Raw genomic sequence first — 17,044 nt, 5'->3', positions numbered from 1 at the left:
TATATACATATAGTAGTTAAAAAGTAATACAGTAAAAAAAAAAAAAAATATATATATATATATATATATATAAAATTATTCCTTAAAAATGTGTTTTAAAATATTATTCATATTTGTAAAACTTTTGTCCTCCAAATCAAATATTTGTGTTGTGTAATATTAAATATATATATTTATATATCATAATATTTAAAAATAAAATATATATTTTATACTGTCTCTGGATGGTTACGCCACATGACTTTGATTTGGAGGACAAACGTTTTACAAATATTAATAATATTTTAAAACAAATTTGTTTCACATATTTTTAAGGAATAATAATAATAATAATAATAGTAGTTAATATTAGTGGCGTCTTCAAATAATTGTATTTTTAATGTGTTTTTAAATAACTTAATATAGCTGGATGAAATAATGAGCATCATGTCTTTGACCCATATAATATTCAGCTCCAAAAAGGACAGAAAAAGCCCCATAAAAGTATCATAAACAACATTTGTGCTATATATCTTAAAATAACAGACTGAAATTTCACTGAGATTTACAAATGATCTTCCCCTTGACCGAAACGCTCATTTGTGCTGCTGCAAATGTAATCACGAATAGTACAAAATGCTTTTAGAGAAGAGTAATAATTCTGCTGTAAACTCATACGGGTTTGGAACGACATGAGGGTGGGTAAATGATGACAGAATTGTAATCCCTGTTGAACTATCCTTTAACATATCAAGTGACGTATTAGAGTCAATAGTGAACTCATCCCTGCTGTTTAAATGAAATCCTCCACATCAGAGGAGACACGAGAGACTCGTCGGCTGTTTTGGGAAGAGAAAATAAATCCCACCTGCAGCTTTCAGATGCTTTTGGTGGTTTACCACATCATACAAGGTGTCAGAGGGGATTGTGGTTTGGTCAGATCTTTATTTGACTCCCCTGCTGTCATTGATGGATTGTTTGTTTGTTTGTTTGTGTCATATGATGCCTGTAGGTGTTTGCGTGTGCGCTCATGTACATGTGTTTAATACAGAAAGAGCCGTTCAGGACCAGGATGTTGGAGCTCGTGTCTGTTCATATTTTGCCACCCCGGTCACGTACCCTGACAGCTGTGACAAATGTAATGCTGTGGTTTGGTTCTCAGATGCTTGTTGAAGATGACGTGTTTATGACAAACTCTCCTTTGGCTGATGTTTTGTGCTTGTCACATAATATTTAGTATGTGAATAGAGACGCAGAGCTTGTTTCTCCCCTCACATAGCCTGAGATTTACAATCTGGCATACCGGGCATTTTCCCGGTGGGCTGACACACTTTGGGGCCGGTCAGGGGTGGACTGGCAATCTGGCATACCGGGCATTTTCCCGGTGGGCCGACGCACTTTGGGGCTGATCTGTTCTTGTTTATTGTACTTTCTCACTTATTTGCTAGTGCACGCAAGTGCTTTACGGGTCACAAACAGAGGTTGAGCAACAAACATCTGATGGACTGCTGTGTAAAAGCATGTCACTGTGAAGATAAAGCCAGATTCAGTGCCATTTAGGACATTTATAAATCCCCGCCAGGTGCTTTTGTCTGGTCCGAAGGTCACCCAAAAATGCATCATGTTGTACCAAACACTAATGGAGATGTTAGGTGGGGATGTGCGGCAGGGCTGGAAGAGAAATCGGCCCTGGATTTTACATGGCAACTGGCCCAAAACGCTGTCCTTTTCTGCATATCATGCCGCCGTTTTGTGGTCCGCTCTGCATAACGCGGCGGCTAATTTTTGCCTGTCCTGGCACATTCGGCCAGATTGCCAGTCCACCCCTGATCAGCCCCAAAGTAAGTCGGCAAACCGGGAAAATGCCCGGTATGCCAGATTGCCAGTCCACCCCTGATCAGCCCTAAAGTGCGTCGGCCCACCGGGAAAATGCCCGGTATGCCAGATTGCCAGTCCACCCCTGATCAGCCCTAAAGTGCGTCGGCCCTCCGGGAAAATGCCCGGTATGCCAGATTGCAGTCCACCCCTGATCAGCCCCAAAGTGCGTTGGCCCACCGGGAAAATGCCTGGTATGCCAGATTGCCAGTCCACCCCTGATCAGCCCCAAAGTGCGTCGGCCCACCGGAAAAATGCCTGGTATGCCAGATTGCCAGTCCACCCCTGACCGGCCCCAAAGTGTGTCGGCCCACCGGGAAAATGCCCGGTATGCCAGATTGCCAGTCCACCCCTGACCGGCCCCAAAGTGTGTCGGCCCACCGGGAAAATGCCCGGTATGCCAGATTGCCAGTCCACCCCTGATCGGCCCCAAAGTGTGTCGGCCCACCGGGAAAATGCCCGGTATGCCAGATTGCCAGTCCACCCTGATCAGCCCCAACGTGCGTCGGCCCACCGGGAAAATGCCCGGTATGCCAGATTGCCAGTCCAGCCCTGATGTGTGGAAATATTCTAAAATCTAAAAACTTTTATCGAGAGAATCAATCCACACCTAAAAAAAAATAGATACGTTTTTTAAAACTAGGTTGGATCTGTTTCTCATTTATGTAGCTCATCTTAATGCATAGACATGCTATAAGACGCAAGCAGCTTTTTGTAATAAATGTATTTGAACATTTTAAATGTTCTTTTATTGTTAATACTGTAAGTATTTTAATATAGAAAATAAAAAATAATAAAATATGGCTTTTAAATATAATGTTAAATGGCAAAAATGGCATTTTTTTTCTTGTACATGAAAAAGAGGAGTTCAAGTACACTAAATCATTATTATTAAAAGGAATTGATTTAAACTGTACTTCCCAAAAAAATGCTCTTAAAGTGTGTTTCACCCCTTAGACTCTATGCACCTGCTGCTATATACACATAAATGTTTACGCTTAAAGCGTTTAAGTCCCCGTATACATGAGTCAGGCATGTGAGGTGTCATTTGAAAGCTTAGAATCTGAACTTTTCAGATTTAACATCATTTCTGCATTTATGTTACTGAAATAAACAAAATAAGGCCTGAAAACATTTATATCGCAAAATGTCGCCCCCTAGAGGTCATGTGGTAAAAATATATTTCTATATATAATATATAAAAATCTTTTACATAGTACCTAAATGGACAAGTCATATATCAAATGAAAGCTCTCGTTCTCAGGAATGTGACTGTATAGTTCATTTTATTGCCGCTATACCACAGTTTGAAAGATTTGTAAAATAATTGCAAAGTGAAATATGATAGAAAACCCCATAGAGAACCTGTGGCTCAAATCAAAATGTATATCACTGCCAATACTTGTGGCCACAGCTGTACAGTACAGCTGATGTAAGACACTTTAATCTGACACGTCATCCATCATTATGTGTAATTAAATATCTATAATGAGTTTACAGTGTAATATAATATAAAGAGCATATTACCTTCACTGCTGTAATCATTGGGATAAACTCTTAATGAATGTCAACAATGGACTCATTTGTGCTTATTCTAATTATTAGGAAGGAACTTTAGGAGAAACATCTGCAACAAAGTGCTTGAATGAAACACAACTGAGAACTGCGAAAAGGAAAATCCTCTGGGAGGATAACAAACAACACTTGAGTGAATGAGTGATTCATTTTCCATTGAATGCAAACGTGTTCGTTATTGTTGCAGATGTTGACGACTGTCAGTCGAACCCGTGTGAGAACGGAGGCACCTGCATTGATAAAGAAGACTCGTTCGAGTGCCTGTGTTTGCCCAGCTACAGCGGAGACAGATGTGAGAGAGGTGAGACAACATTGAAACATTCCCAAACATTCCCACATCTGATGCTTTCCTGCTACCTGACTGACAGGTTTCAAATCGAAGCCATTCCCTGCTGGAAACTCCGACTTAGACCAGCTTAAAGGGGATTTAAAGGGACAGTTCACCCAAAAATGCATCGCGTACAAAACACAACAAAAAGGACCTCTCAATGCTATTTGTTGTTGAAAACTAGCCCAGATGGGACTTGTGATGGAAAACGAGTACTTTGCAGACTCTTTAAAGCGCAATTTAATTACTACAGAAGCGCATCAAGTCTTAACTTTCACGAAAATGCAGAACCTAAAGGTTTGACGGCTCCTGTTTCAGTCTCTGTTCAAGCTGACGAGCCAAACAATCTATGACATGTAAGTTTGACATGTTTATGGCACCATCTAGTGGTTATTTGTGGAAAAATTGGTTTCAATGTTTATATCGATCTATTTAAAATGACGGTGGATTTGTGCGAAAAGTGTTATGTTGCGATAAATAACAGCTTATTTTAATAAAGTAAAAGTGACAGTAATGATTATATTGATACTGATGTTTTTAAATGAGTATTTGCAGAATATAAGCAACCTGTGCTTGGTTCAAATTTTGTATATTATTTTATTGAAAACCCCCCTTTGAAATCTGTATTAAATATGATACAACAGACTTTTCAGGAATGCTTACTCTGTTACAAGCATTTGTTTTGCCGCTGTCAAACAAAGAGGAAAGCGATGGGAATATCCGAAATTCACGGTTTACGCTGAAAATTTGCAAATTAAACATTTGTTTAAAATGTTAAAGTCCCCGTATATATAAGTCAGGCATATGAGGTGTCATTTGAAAGCTTAGAATCTGAACTTTTCAGGGATAACCATCACTTCTGCATTTATGTTACTTAAAATAAAAAAAATAAGGCCTGAAAACATTCACTTCGCAAAATGTCGCCCCCTAGAGGTCATGTGGTAAAAATATCTTTTATTATATAATATTTAAAAATCTTTTACATATTACCTAAATGGACAAGTCATATATCAAATGAAAGCTCTCGTTCTCAGGAATGTGACTGTATAGTTTATTGTATTGCTGCTATACCACAGTTTGAAAGATTTGTAAAATAATCGCAAAGTGAAATAAGATTTCTGTAAGTCATCAAATACAAACGTCTCATTTTTGCGCCAATCACTGCTCCGAAAAACCAGAACATTTATATCTGCTCTTAATTTCGGCAATTTTCTATGTTATATATCATTACAAAGGGGAGGATCACAGCTTTATAATGACACTTAAATTGAGCTTGTAGTCCACTCAGAGGCCGAGATATTCAATGAAACATCAAGGGTGTTGCTTGAACTGAACATTAGACTGAATGTCTATGGACGAGCACATCTGTGAGGGCTAAAATGTGTTACAGCGCCCCCTACAGTTCACATCTGTATATTGTGATGGAATGTGATAGAGACAAAAATCACTTTCTAGTGCTTACTGCCACCTAGTGGAATAAAATAAGACTTTTCAAAGTGAAGTAGAGTGAAAATTCTGTTAATCATAAGATTATAAACACATACAATATTATTTATGAATAATTTGAGTCTTTTTTTTTTATTTGGGCAGTTCTCTGAAAAATAAGACCAATTTGTGTAAGATGACTGAGTTTCACATAAGAGTCAAATGAAATTGGAGCGACATGAGGGTGAGTAAAGTATGACAGAATTTTCATTTTGGAGGTGAACTATCCCATTTTAAATATCACATGAAATGTCCCTCGTTTGAGGGTTTTCATAAGGTTGTTATCATACATAGCTGTAAACAAAACACTGAGTATCTTTAACATATCTGATACTCCAAACCTCAAAAACGTTGGCAAATCCAGTGACAAGTTCTTCTACGATTGAAAGAAGGTGAGATTTTCATTGTTTGTCAACATCTTAAATGTTTGGCTAGTGGTGAACGTTTTCTCTCAGTGGTTTTGCACACTCATAACCGTCCGCTCGGGCATCGTCTGTGTCTGATGGTGACAGTGACACTAACGATGATGTATTACTGTTAAATAATGCAGTCGGCTAATGGAACAAAACTACACATAAGCATGATGTCATAGCTCTCAGAGTCCATCAAACGTCGTATTGCTCTTTGAGTTTGTGTAATTGGAAGATGCTGTTTCATAATATGAATGATGGTGCTGTAGAGATTTGTTTGACATGAGGACGTGCTTTTGTGGCTGACATACATTCATAAATCATCTCGTTCATTTCACAGTACATTGGATATGTGTTTACATTTCATTTGCAGCAGTGAGAGCTCACTCTTCAGCGGTCTTGCTTTCAGAAGCATTTTTACCTTCATTTTCTCCATAGGGAATTCAGAATGTATATATTTATTTTTAGCGAAGCGTTCTAAGCCTTGAACCAAACCAACCAGCTCTGAACTGATTCACAACACTTTATTTATTTATTGTTTTATTTCTCCCCTTTTCTCCCAATTTGTAATGCCCGATTCCTACTACTTAGCAGGTGCTCGTGGTGGCGCGGTTACTCACCTCAATCCGGGTGGCGGAGGACAAGCCTCAGTTGCCTCCGTGTCTGAGACCGTCAATCCGCGCATCTGATCACGTGACTCATTGTGCATGACCCCGCGGAGACTCACAGCATGTGGAGGCTCATGCTACTCTCCACGATCCACACACAACTCACCACACGCCCCATTGAGAGAACCACTAATCACCACCACGAGGAGGTTACCCCATGTGACTCTACCCATGATATATGATTATAAGGGGGTTAATGGAATAAGTTGCTGCGGTGTTCTGGGTGGTTTTTAGCACATTGCTATGCTGTGAATAGGGTGTTTTGAGTTGTTAGGTGTTCCTGGCCAAATTCAAAAGAGCGTGTTTAATCTTTTGTAGCGTATCTTTTAACACTTAAAGCAAACACCACGTGAGTTATACAAGAGTATTATATATTCTGAAACAGGCGAGAACCGGCTTGACAATATAAATAATAGTTTAATAAGCAACATAAACAAAAAGACAAACACACAAAGGTGTCGGACAGCTGCCCGTAAATCTCTCTCTCTGTTGCACTGCCATCTCCAGTCGGCCTTTTTCCCTCTCGAAGGCTAATTAGCCTGTGCAGAGTCATGACTCCTCCACCCTCTAATCGACGACAGCCGCACCTCCCCAGATGGATCGGAGGCAGTCTTCCGGCCCCTAGCGGACGGAACACCCCGCAGCGTTCTCGGGAAGCAGAAGGGGTCTCCCACTCTAGGCGGTTTATTTTTAAAATAAAATAAAACATTATAAATGGTGAATCCATGTACTGATGATCATTGTCCCATGTGTGTCAAACACGTTGAGTGATCCAAACATCATCTGCAGCTGAAACTGAACTTTTGATCAGATTTTAGGAGTGAACACACTTAACTGCATAGAGAGCTATAGGATGCTCCCTTGCTCCCTATTAAGTGCATGACTTAACCTCCAGTGTGCTGTCTGTCTGCACTGGTCTCAGAACAGTTATAGGAGAGATATAGGATGCTCCCTTGCTCCCTATTTAGTGCATGACTTAACCTCCAGTGTGCCGTCTGTCTGCACTGGTCTCAGAACAGTTATAGGAGAGCTATAGGATGCTCCCTTGCTCCCTATTAAGTGCATGACTTAACCTCCAGTGTGCTGTCTGTCTGCACTGGTCTCAGAACAGTTATAGAGAGCTATAGGATGCTCCCTTGCTCCCTATTTAGTGCATGACTTAACCTCCAGTGTGCTGTCTGTCTGCACTGGTCTCAGAACAGTTATAGGAGAGATATAGGATGCTCCCTTGCTCCCTATTTAGTGCATGACTTAACCTCCAGTGTGCCGTCTGTCTGCACTGGTCTCAGAACAGTTATAGGAGAGCTATAGGATGCTCCCTTGCTCCCTATTTAGTGCATGACTGAACCTCCAGTGTGCTGTCTGTCTGCACTGGTCTCAGAACAGTTATAGGAGAGCTATAGGATGCTCCCTTGCTCCCTATTTAGTGCACGACTTAACCTCTAGTGTGCTGTCTGTCTGCACTGGTCTCAGAACAGTTATAGGAGAGCTATAGGATGCTCCCTTGCTCCCTATTTAGTGCATGACTTAACCTCCAGTGTGCTGTCTGTCTGCACTGGTCTCAGAACAGTTATAGAGAGCTATAGGATGCTCCCTTGCTCCCTATTTAGTGCATGACTTAACCTCCAGTGTGCTGTCTGTCTGCACTGGTCTCAGAACAGTTATAAGAGAGCTATAGGATGCTCCCTTGCTCCCTATTTAGTGCATGACTTAACCTCCAGTGTGCTCCCTTGCTCCCTATTTAGTGCATGACTTAACCTCCAGTGTGCTGTCTGTCTGCACTGGTCTCAGAACAGTTATAGAGAGCTATAGGATGCTCCCTTGCTCCCTATTTAGTGCATGACTTAACCTCCAGTGTGCTGTCTGTCTGCACTGGTTTCAGAACAGTTATAGGAGAGCTATAGGATGCTCCCTTGCTCCCTATTTAGTGCATGACCTAACCTCCAGTGTGCTGTCTGTCTGCACTGGTCTCAGAACAGTTATAGGATGCTCCCTTGCTCCCTATTTAGTGCATGACTTAACCTCCAGTGTGCTGTCTGTCTGCACTGTTCTCAGAACAGTTATAGAGAGCTATAGGATGCTCCCTTGCTCCCTATTTAGTGCATGACTTAACCTCCAGTGTGCTGTCTGTCTGCACTGGTCTCAGAACAGTTATAGAGAGCTATTGCTCCCTATTTAGTGCATGACTTAACCTCCAGGTGTGCTGTCTGTCTGCACTGGTCTCAGAACAGTTATAGGAGAGCTATATGATCCCGTCTCCACTCATGCTCAGGGATCATGAGTGGAGGCGGGAGAAATTGCAGAAGGACGACCATCACTGCAACACTCCACCGATCTGGGACTTTATGGCAGAGTGGCCAGACGGACGCCTCTCCTCAGTGCAAGACACATGAAAGCACCTAAAGATTGAACTGTTTGGTCTCAAAGCGTCATGTCTGGAGGAAAACGGGCTCCGCTCATCACCTGCGCAATACCATCCCAACGGTGAAGCGTGGTGGTGGTGGTGGCATCATGCTGTGGGGGTGTTTTTCCGCAGCAGGGATTGGGGACTGGTCAGGGATGAGGGAAAGCTCAACACAGCAGAATGCAGAGACATCCTTCATGAAAACCTGGTCCAGAGTGCTCAGGACCTCATACTGGGCCGAAGGTTCCCCTTCCAACAGGACAATGACCCAAAGCACACACTCAAGACACCGGAAGAGTGTCTTAGACACAACTCTGTGAATGTCCTTGAGTGGCCCAGCCAGACTAGACTTGAACCCAATCAAACATCTCTGGAGAGACCTGAAAATGTCAGTCCACCGACAGTCCCCATCCAACCTGACAGAGCTTGAGAGGACCTGCAGAGAAGAATGGCAGAAAATCCCCAAATTCAGATGTGCAAAGCTTGTCGCATCATACCCAAAAAGACTGTAATCGCTGCCAAAGGTGCTTCAACTAAGTACTGAGTTAAGGGTCTGAATACTTACGTCAATGTGATATTTAAGTTTTTTATTTTTAATAAATTAGCAAAATCTGGGTTTGCTTTGTCATTGTGGGTTTTGGAGTGTAGATTGATGTAAAAAAAAATAGCATAAGCCTGCAACATAATAAAACGTGGCAAAAATATTAAGAGGTCTGAATACTTTCTGAATGCACTGCTAGTTTCATGTCATCTTATCACCCTACGCTCTCTTTTCACATAATAAAATAAATGATCCCAAAATAAATACCCACTTTAGTGTGATACAAAACCCCTACTCATCACATCAGTGTTTATTTTGTGTCTTTACATAATTATTTACTTATTCAAATTGACTTTCTTCTGCTATTCTTAGTTTGTTTAATTTCAATGACCAAGATACTAAAATGTTATTTCTCGTAATTATGGTAATACAATGCTCTGTCTTATGGTCTTACTGTAGACACAGAGGGTTGTGAACACGGTTGGAAGAAGTTTCACGGTCACTGCTACAGACTGTTTCCACGGCGACATACCTGGGAGGATGCTGAGAAGGACTGCAGGGAGCACAGCAGTCACCTGACCAGCATCACTTCCTCCATGGAGCAGGACTTCCTCAACGGTCTGTCACAAACCGCTGTAGCGTGCTGCTGATGAAATTCAAATACTGTAAATTTGTTATTTCTGTTGATGCACTGAACATCGGGACACTGATGGCAAGATTATTATGAGGTCAAGCATTAAAGGAAAATTCCGGGTACAGCAGCATTTGTGGCATAATGTAGATTCTATCGGGAAGACTCGCAGGCTTGAGTGAGGTTTAAGATGACATTTATTTCATGAATGTAAAACAGAAAATGAATGTCTCACTTTGGCGTAAGCCTTGTCTGGCGGTCCGAGGGAGTTGTACTCGGAACCGTCATATCCTGCCGGAGATAGGAGGCAGGGGGGAGGAGCCTGCCCCCGTGCAGGACGGGACTCAACAGGTGGTGGTGGGGTGGAGGAGGTTGCCGTGTTAGCACACTGAAACAGCAATGTGATAGACTAATTATGAGCAGACTTATAAAACAACGGCTTACATGCTATTGGCTAGGAGTTACCCAGCTAATGCTGCGATGATGTACAGCTGCTAGTCTTCCCGCTAGAACTACACTGCGCTTTTACCACAAAAAACAATTTCGACTCATTTTTCTATTTAAAAATAAAAGCCAAAATCTGGGTTGCAGTGAGACACTTCTGCATTTATGTTAACTACAATAACAAAACAAGACTTCAAAACAGTCACGTTGAAAATGAGCGCCCCCTAGAGGTAATGGGGTAGAAATATTAAAATTAAAATAGTCCTTCATATAGCACATAAATGGACAAGTTACATATCCAGGGAAAGCGCTCATTCTCATGAATGTGACTGTGCAGTTACTTTTGCTCCCCTAATACCACAGTTCAAAAGATTTTCAAAAGAATCACAAAGTGAAATATGATTACTGTCATCAAATATAGATTAATCCAATAACTGCTCCTGTATGCACCTTCTGCTTATACCTTAGGCAGTTTTATAAAAAATTAGCCATTGTTTACTTGTATACTTTCTTGTATGAATAATCCAATGTTATATCTTAGATGTCCAGTACAAAATATGCCATCCATCACATCCAAATAATCAGAAAAATATGTTTTCAACTATTGATGATAATATATAGTATATATCATCAATGGGGAGGATCTCAGCTTTCTACTAACACCTAAATTGAGCTTGTAGTCCACTGAGAGGCCGAGATATTCATTGAAACAACAAGGGTGTTGCTTGAACTGAACATTAGACTGAATGTCTATGGACGAGCACATCTGTTAGAGCTAAAATGTGTTAGAGCGCCACCTACAGTTCACATCTGTGCATTGTGATGGAATTATTTCTAGTGCTTTCTGCCACCTAGTGGAATAAAATGAGACTTTTCAAATGGAAGTAGAGTAAACAGAACCAGAATTACACATTTACAAAGTTAGGACAACAACAACAACAAAAAAATGTAAAACATTTTTTTTTTTAAACTTTCTGTTTATCATAAGATTATGAACGCATACAATATTATTTTTGACCAGTTTTTTATGTTAGTTATGTTATGTGAGTGTGGAAAAATTGCTGGCAGCTGGCCAAAAATGCACCAGAGTATAAGGGGTTAAACCTTCCAAAAATTGGCCCCATTCGCTTCCATTGTAAGTGCCTCACTGTAACCTTGATTTGTGCTTTTTTTAAAGAAAAGGAGGAACGAGTCGCAATAATTTTTTGTAGCAATCAACATTACGCCACAAATGATGTCGATTGAGCTTAACTTGTATTAAACCCGGAATATTCCTTTAATATGCAGCTGTTTTTAACGAACAACATCGCTGTATTAAAGACGCTAACGTGCATTTATGTTTTAGATGTTCAAACAAACAGTGATATGATGAAAGAGACACAAATGAGCACATAAATGAACAAAATACAAATAAACGGGTGCATTTTTAATCTTTCAGTGTTTCCCTTTTATGCACATTATGGATTAAAGACAGTTACAAACACAAAGACTTGATTTCTGGTGATGAAGGTGTCCCGTGTGGAATAATGCAGGGAGTGAAAGGTAAATCTACTGGATTCTCAGTGTGTTTGTGGTCCATCAGGTTTGGGTCATGAGAACGCTTGGATTGGACTGAATGATCGTACAGTAGAAGAGGATTTCCAGTGGACAGATGCATTGGACGTGGTGAGTTTTGAATCAATCATTCATCAAACTTATACATATATCTGCTCACACTTTGGCTGTTTGGCGTGGCACTTAAAGTGGTTTTACGTGGGTAATTAATAAAGCTATTCCTTTGTAATCAGACAATACTGTACATATTTATTTTTCCCTCTTTTTCTCCCCAATTTGGAACGCCCAATTCCCAATGTGCTCTGTGTCCTTGTGGTGGCGCAGTGACTCGCCTCAATCCGGGTGGCGGTGGACGAATCTCAGTTTCCTCCGCGTCTGAAACCGCCAACCCACGCATCTTGTTGAGCGCGTTGCCACGGAGACATAGCGCGTATGGAGGCTTCACTGCATCCACCGTAGCAACTACGCTCATCTCACCACACGCCCCACCGAGAACAAACCACTTTATAGCCATCACGAGGAGGTTACCCCACGTGACTCCACCCTCCCTAGCAACCGGGCCAATTTGTTTGCTTAGGAGACCTGGCTGGAGTCACTCAGCCCACCCTGGGATTCGAACTAGCGAACTAGTGAACTCCAGGGGTGGTAGCTAGCGTCTTTTACCACTGAGCTACCCATTGTAGTCTGTTGTGTTGTGTGTGTTTCTCACAGGTGTATGAAAACTGGCGCGAGAATCAGCCGGATAATTTCTTCGCGGGTGGCGAGGACTGCGTGGTGATGATCTCGAGAGAAGACGGCAAATGGAACGACGTGCCCTGCAACTATAATCTACCGTACATCTGCAAGAAAGGAACCGGTGAGTTAAAACCAATTAACTGAATGCAGAACCGTCTAGTTTGTGTTAAACTAGCTTGGAGAAGCTTTTGTGAGACGTTTTTGGATACTATGAAAATATATTTTTGTAATGTTTATTTATCATAATCTATATCATTAAAAATACATTTTAAAAGCACATATTTACTCACTTGAGGTGTAGCTAACTACTTTTTTTAAACGATTAGCTTAACTGTAGTTTATCTAAATGTTATGAAAATTCCGGACATTCTGGTAGTATCAATCAGTTTGGACACACATTGTAATAGAAACACAAAATTAATAACCCATGGATTATTTTTGGGTAGGGAAGGAGGTATTGCCCCAAGTGAAGCGGTTCAAGTACCTCGGGGTCTTGTTCACGAGTGAGGGGACAATGGAGCGGGAGGTTGGCCGGAGAATCGGGGTAGCGGGGGCGGTATTGCACTCGCTCTATCGCACCGTTGTCACGAAAAGAGAGCTGAGCCGGAAGGCAAATTTTTGTTTCTACCCTCACCTATGGTCATGAAGGCTGGGTCATGACCGAAAGAACTAGGTCACGAGTACAAGCGGCCGAAATGGGTTTCCTCAGAGGGGTGGCGGGCTTCTCCCTTAGAGATAGGGTGAGTCAGTCATCCGTGAGGAGCTCGGAGTAGAGCCGCTGCTCCTTTGCATCGAAAGGAGCCAGTTGAGGTGGTTTGGGCATCTGGTAAGGATGCCCCCTGGGCGCCTCCCTAGGGAGGTGTTTCAGGCACGTCCAGCTGGGAGGAGGCCTCGGGGAAGACCCAGGACTTGGTGGAGAGATTACATCTCCACACTGGCCTGGGAACGCCTCAGGGTCCCCCAGTCAGAGCTGGTTAATGTGGCTCGGGATAGGGAAGTTTGGGGCCCCCTGCTGGAGCAGCTGCTCCCGCGACCCGACTTCGGATAAGCGGTTGAAGATGGATGGATGGATGGGATGGATTTTGGTTTTGGTGTTGAACTTTACAGCATAATGGGGTTGAACAAAACATGAAGGGACTGATACATTTCTAAGAAAATGCATTTTAAGAATGGTGTCATGCAAATTGGCTGATAATCACATTTTAAGCCTTATTTTAAAGATTTGTTTGCATGAAAGAATTCATTTATAAATCTCTCTGTGTCATCTTTGTTTGTCAGTCATGTGCGGCACGCCGCCTGCAGTGGACAGCGCCTATCTAGTGGGTCGCAAAAGGTCACACTATGACATCCACGCAGTCGTGCGATACCAGTGTGACGACGGGTTTTTCCAGCGACACATACCGACCGTCCGCTGCCGACCCAACGGAACCTGGGAGCGACCCAAGATCATCTGTGCTAAGTGTGAGTCTCAAACTGTTCATCCAGCTGCTTTCTAGTGGCTGTTTGATTAAGTCATTTATAGATTAAATAGACAAATCTCAGTTGTTTCTCTTGAGAGCAAATTGAGACCTTAGCTATCGTTTCCTGAAAGCAAACCATCAATGCACCGTTTTATTTTCTCATGTTATTGTTTCAGTTTCTAATAAACAACTGTTTGTTCCTAACCAAAACCTTTTCTCGTCCCAGCACGAAGATCTCACCGTTACCGTCGGCAACACCATAGATCCCGCCGCGATCATCGAAGACACCGCCGCCATGGGCACAGGGGGCGTGATTAAGATGCCCTCTTGAACCGCCTTGATTCCAGTTTCTTTGTTCTCCAGTCCGAAAGTCCAAAGTCGAGGAAAACAAAAACAGACCCTGAAGGACAAAACAGTCACTCGCATCACCTTCTCTTCGTACAGATGTCTTCTTGTCCTTCGAAACTGTTTTACTCTTTTACTTTTAACTGCTGTTTATTAACGTTTATTTAGGATTCAATAACCCGGTTCGATCCTGCTTTAAGAGGACTTTCTGAACTAACAAACTCTACAGTCCTTAGTTTGACCTTCAGACATGCAGACCGAGTTTATACTTGCAATCTAGAGCCTCATTCTGCTGTTAATCTGTTATAGGATAGTTGTATTCATTTAAGCCTTAGCCGAGAATGTAGGTAATGCAGTGTATTTGTTTGGCCTTAGATGTTTTGGGTTATGTAATGCTTCAAATATATGTATTGAATGTGGACCAGATTCCCTTAAATGACAGAACTAATGCCCTTCGTGTTCTTGCCAGCTTCTATCACCAAACCGGATGGAAATTTGCATATTTATTAAGGTTATGAATTGTGGTTATTTAGTCCACTCGGGTACCTGACAGATAAAACACACATCTTTATATTGTTAGTCTGTGTAAACATGCAAATGTCATCATGCTGACTCAAATCTTACACATTTTTGTGCATGACCGCATTCTAAAGAATGACCCCCCCTTTGCCTCCCCTTTGTGTTTTTTTGCATCTAGCGTCATGAGCATTGTTTTTAAGATGGTGTGTCAAGTTTAAAATCGTTAAATTGCACTCAGATTGTGTGGACCTGGGTATCTCAGTGAGTATTTGACGCTGACTACCACCCCTGGAGTTCGCTAGTTCGAATCTCAGGGTGTGCTGAGTGACTCCAGTCAGGTCTCCTTAGCAACCAAATTGGGCCGGTTGCTAGGGAGGGTCTGGGTTTCTCAGCGAGTGTTGACGCTGACTATCACACCTGGAGTCGCGAGTTTGAATCCAAGGCGTGCTGAGTGACTCCAGCCAGGTCTCCTTAGCAACCAAATTGGCCCGGTTGCTAGGGAGGGTAGAGTCACATGGGGTAACCTCCTCGTGGTCGCTATAATGTGGTTCTCGCTCTCGGTGGGGCGTGTGGTGAGTTGTGCGTGGATGCCGCGGAGAATAGCGCGAAGCCTCCACACGTGCTACGTCTCCACGGCAACACGCTCAACAAGTCACGTGATAAGATGCGCGGATTGACGTTCTCAGACGCGGAGGCAACTGAGATTCGTCCTCCTCCACCCGGATTGAGGCGATTCACTACCCCACCATGAGGACTTTGGGAATTGGCCGTTACAAATTTGGGGAGGAAAAATGGGAGAAAATAAAAAAAGAATTGCACCCAGATTGAAAGTTGCCATGTTGACGCAAATCCGCTGAATTAAGGCCACAATCTACAGTAAACAAGGTCATAATCAATCACGATATCTGTATAGTTGCTGGATTTCAATCAGTGTGTTGATGTCAAGTCACAAAATTGTTTTTATGATCAATCATTGCTGTCATTTTCGATAACTTAAAGGGATAGTTCACCCAAAAATGACAATTCTCATTATGCCATTCCACATGTGTCTTTCTTCAGCAGAACACAAATGAAGATTTTTAGAAGTTTGGGCTCTGTCAGGTCCTTATACACGGCTGCCGGCACTCTGACGTCCCACTGATCGACTGGAGTCGTGTGAAATACTTTTATGCTGCCTAAATGTGACTTTTGGACCGTCAGAGTGCTGGCACCTGTGTATAAGGACCTGACAGAGTTCAATCTTCTCCTAAAAATCTTCATTTGTGTTCTGCTGAAGACACACAGTCATACACATCTGGGGTATGTCAATAATGAGAGAATTTCCATTTTTGGGTGAACTATCCCTTTAAGTACTCATGTCCAAACCTAATGCATTGTAAACCCCAATGTTGTCATTACTGGATAAAAAAAATCAAAGTGTCTCAATTAAACATGACTTAAATTGCCAAGTTGTTGTGGCAAAGTGTTTCTCTGTCATCTTCGGCATATCATGGCAACCTTTCGCGAAACCCGTCTGCTTATCGTGGCTCCCTTCATCAAATCGTGGCCCACTTTGGCATATTGTGGCCTCGTTTCGCGGCCGGCATACCGAGAAAAGTCCCGGTTCTCCCGATGCACAGTCTCAGTTCTCAATCAATTGAGTAAAGACAACTTATTAGGGTTTTCAGTGCAGTATTTCTACACAATTACTGTACTATGTGTTCTCTGTACCACATGACATTTTACATTCTGTTGAATTTATTTTGCGTGTGTTTGCTAAAGGTTTGTATGTATTGCACATCTTTAACTATTGTTAAACGTTACACTAGTAAAGTTGCAAGACCTCTTATATTCTGTTTAACTCTGTAAACTGGTTGTACTTTTACCATCCATCAACTCTAGAATAACTCATTGGTCTAGTGCTTGGATTCAAGCTTCTACCTTGTCTGATTTGAGCTAAATGTGTGTCTTGGATCAGCACAAATTATTCCTGTAGCGTTCTACACATCAAATAGTGTTACTGAGAAGTGCTTGACATGTTTATCTGTTGATTTACTCATCTCTGTTATACCAGTGCAATTCCACATGAATCATAATCGTTTACTCGTGTCT

At 41.9% G+C, this 17,044-nt stretch overlaps 1 protein-coding gene across 1 annotated transcript in view; it reads left to right on the top strand.

Annotated features, from left to right (window-relative positions):
- Positions 1 to 16,781, top strand: part of LOC127649452 (neurocan core protein-like) — a 78,123-nt gene extending 61,342 nt beyond the window's left edge. The window contains 6 exon segments of the mRNA XM_052134545.1: positions 3,617 to 3,730; positions 9,725 to 9,883; positions 11,923 to 12,005; positions 12,606 to 12,750; positions 13,908 to 14,090; positions 14,316 to 16,781. Coding sequence (XP_051990505.1) covers positions 3,617 to 3,730; positions 9,725 to 9,883; positions 11,923 to 12,005; positions 12,606 to 12,750; positions 13,908 to 14,090; positions 14,316 to 14,407 — 776 coding nt within the window. The 3' untranslated portion in view covers positions 14,408 to 16,781.
- Positions 16,782 to 17,044: the final 263 nt, after the last annotated feature.

The sequence above is a fragment of the Xyrauchen texanus genome, chromosome 9 (genome assembly GCF_025860055.1).
Source record: "Xyrauchen texanus isolate HMW12.3.18 chromosome 9, RBS_HiC_50CHRs, whole genome shotgun sequence".
In the NCBI taxonomy this organism is placed as follows: domain Eukaryota; kingdom Metazoa; phylum Chordata; class Actinopteri; order Cypriniformes; family Catostomidae; genus Xyrauchen; species Xyrauchen texanus.
The sequence above is the reverse complement of the archived record's forward strand: the minus strand, read 5'-3'. Positions and strand labels throughout refer to the sequence as shown.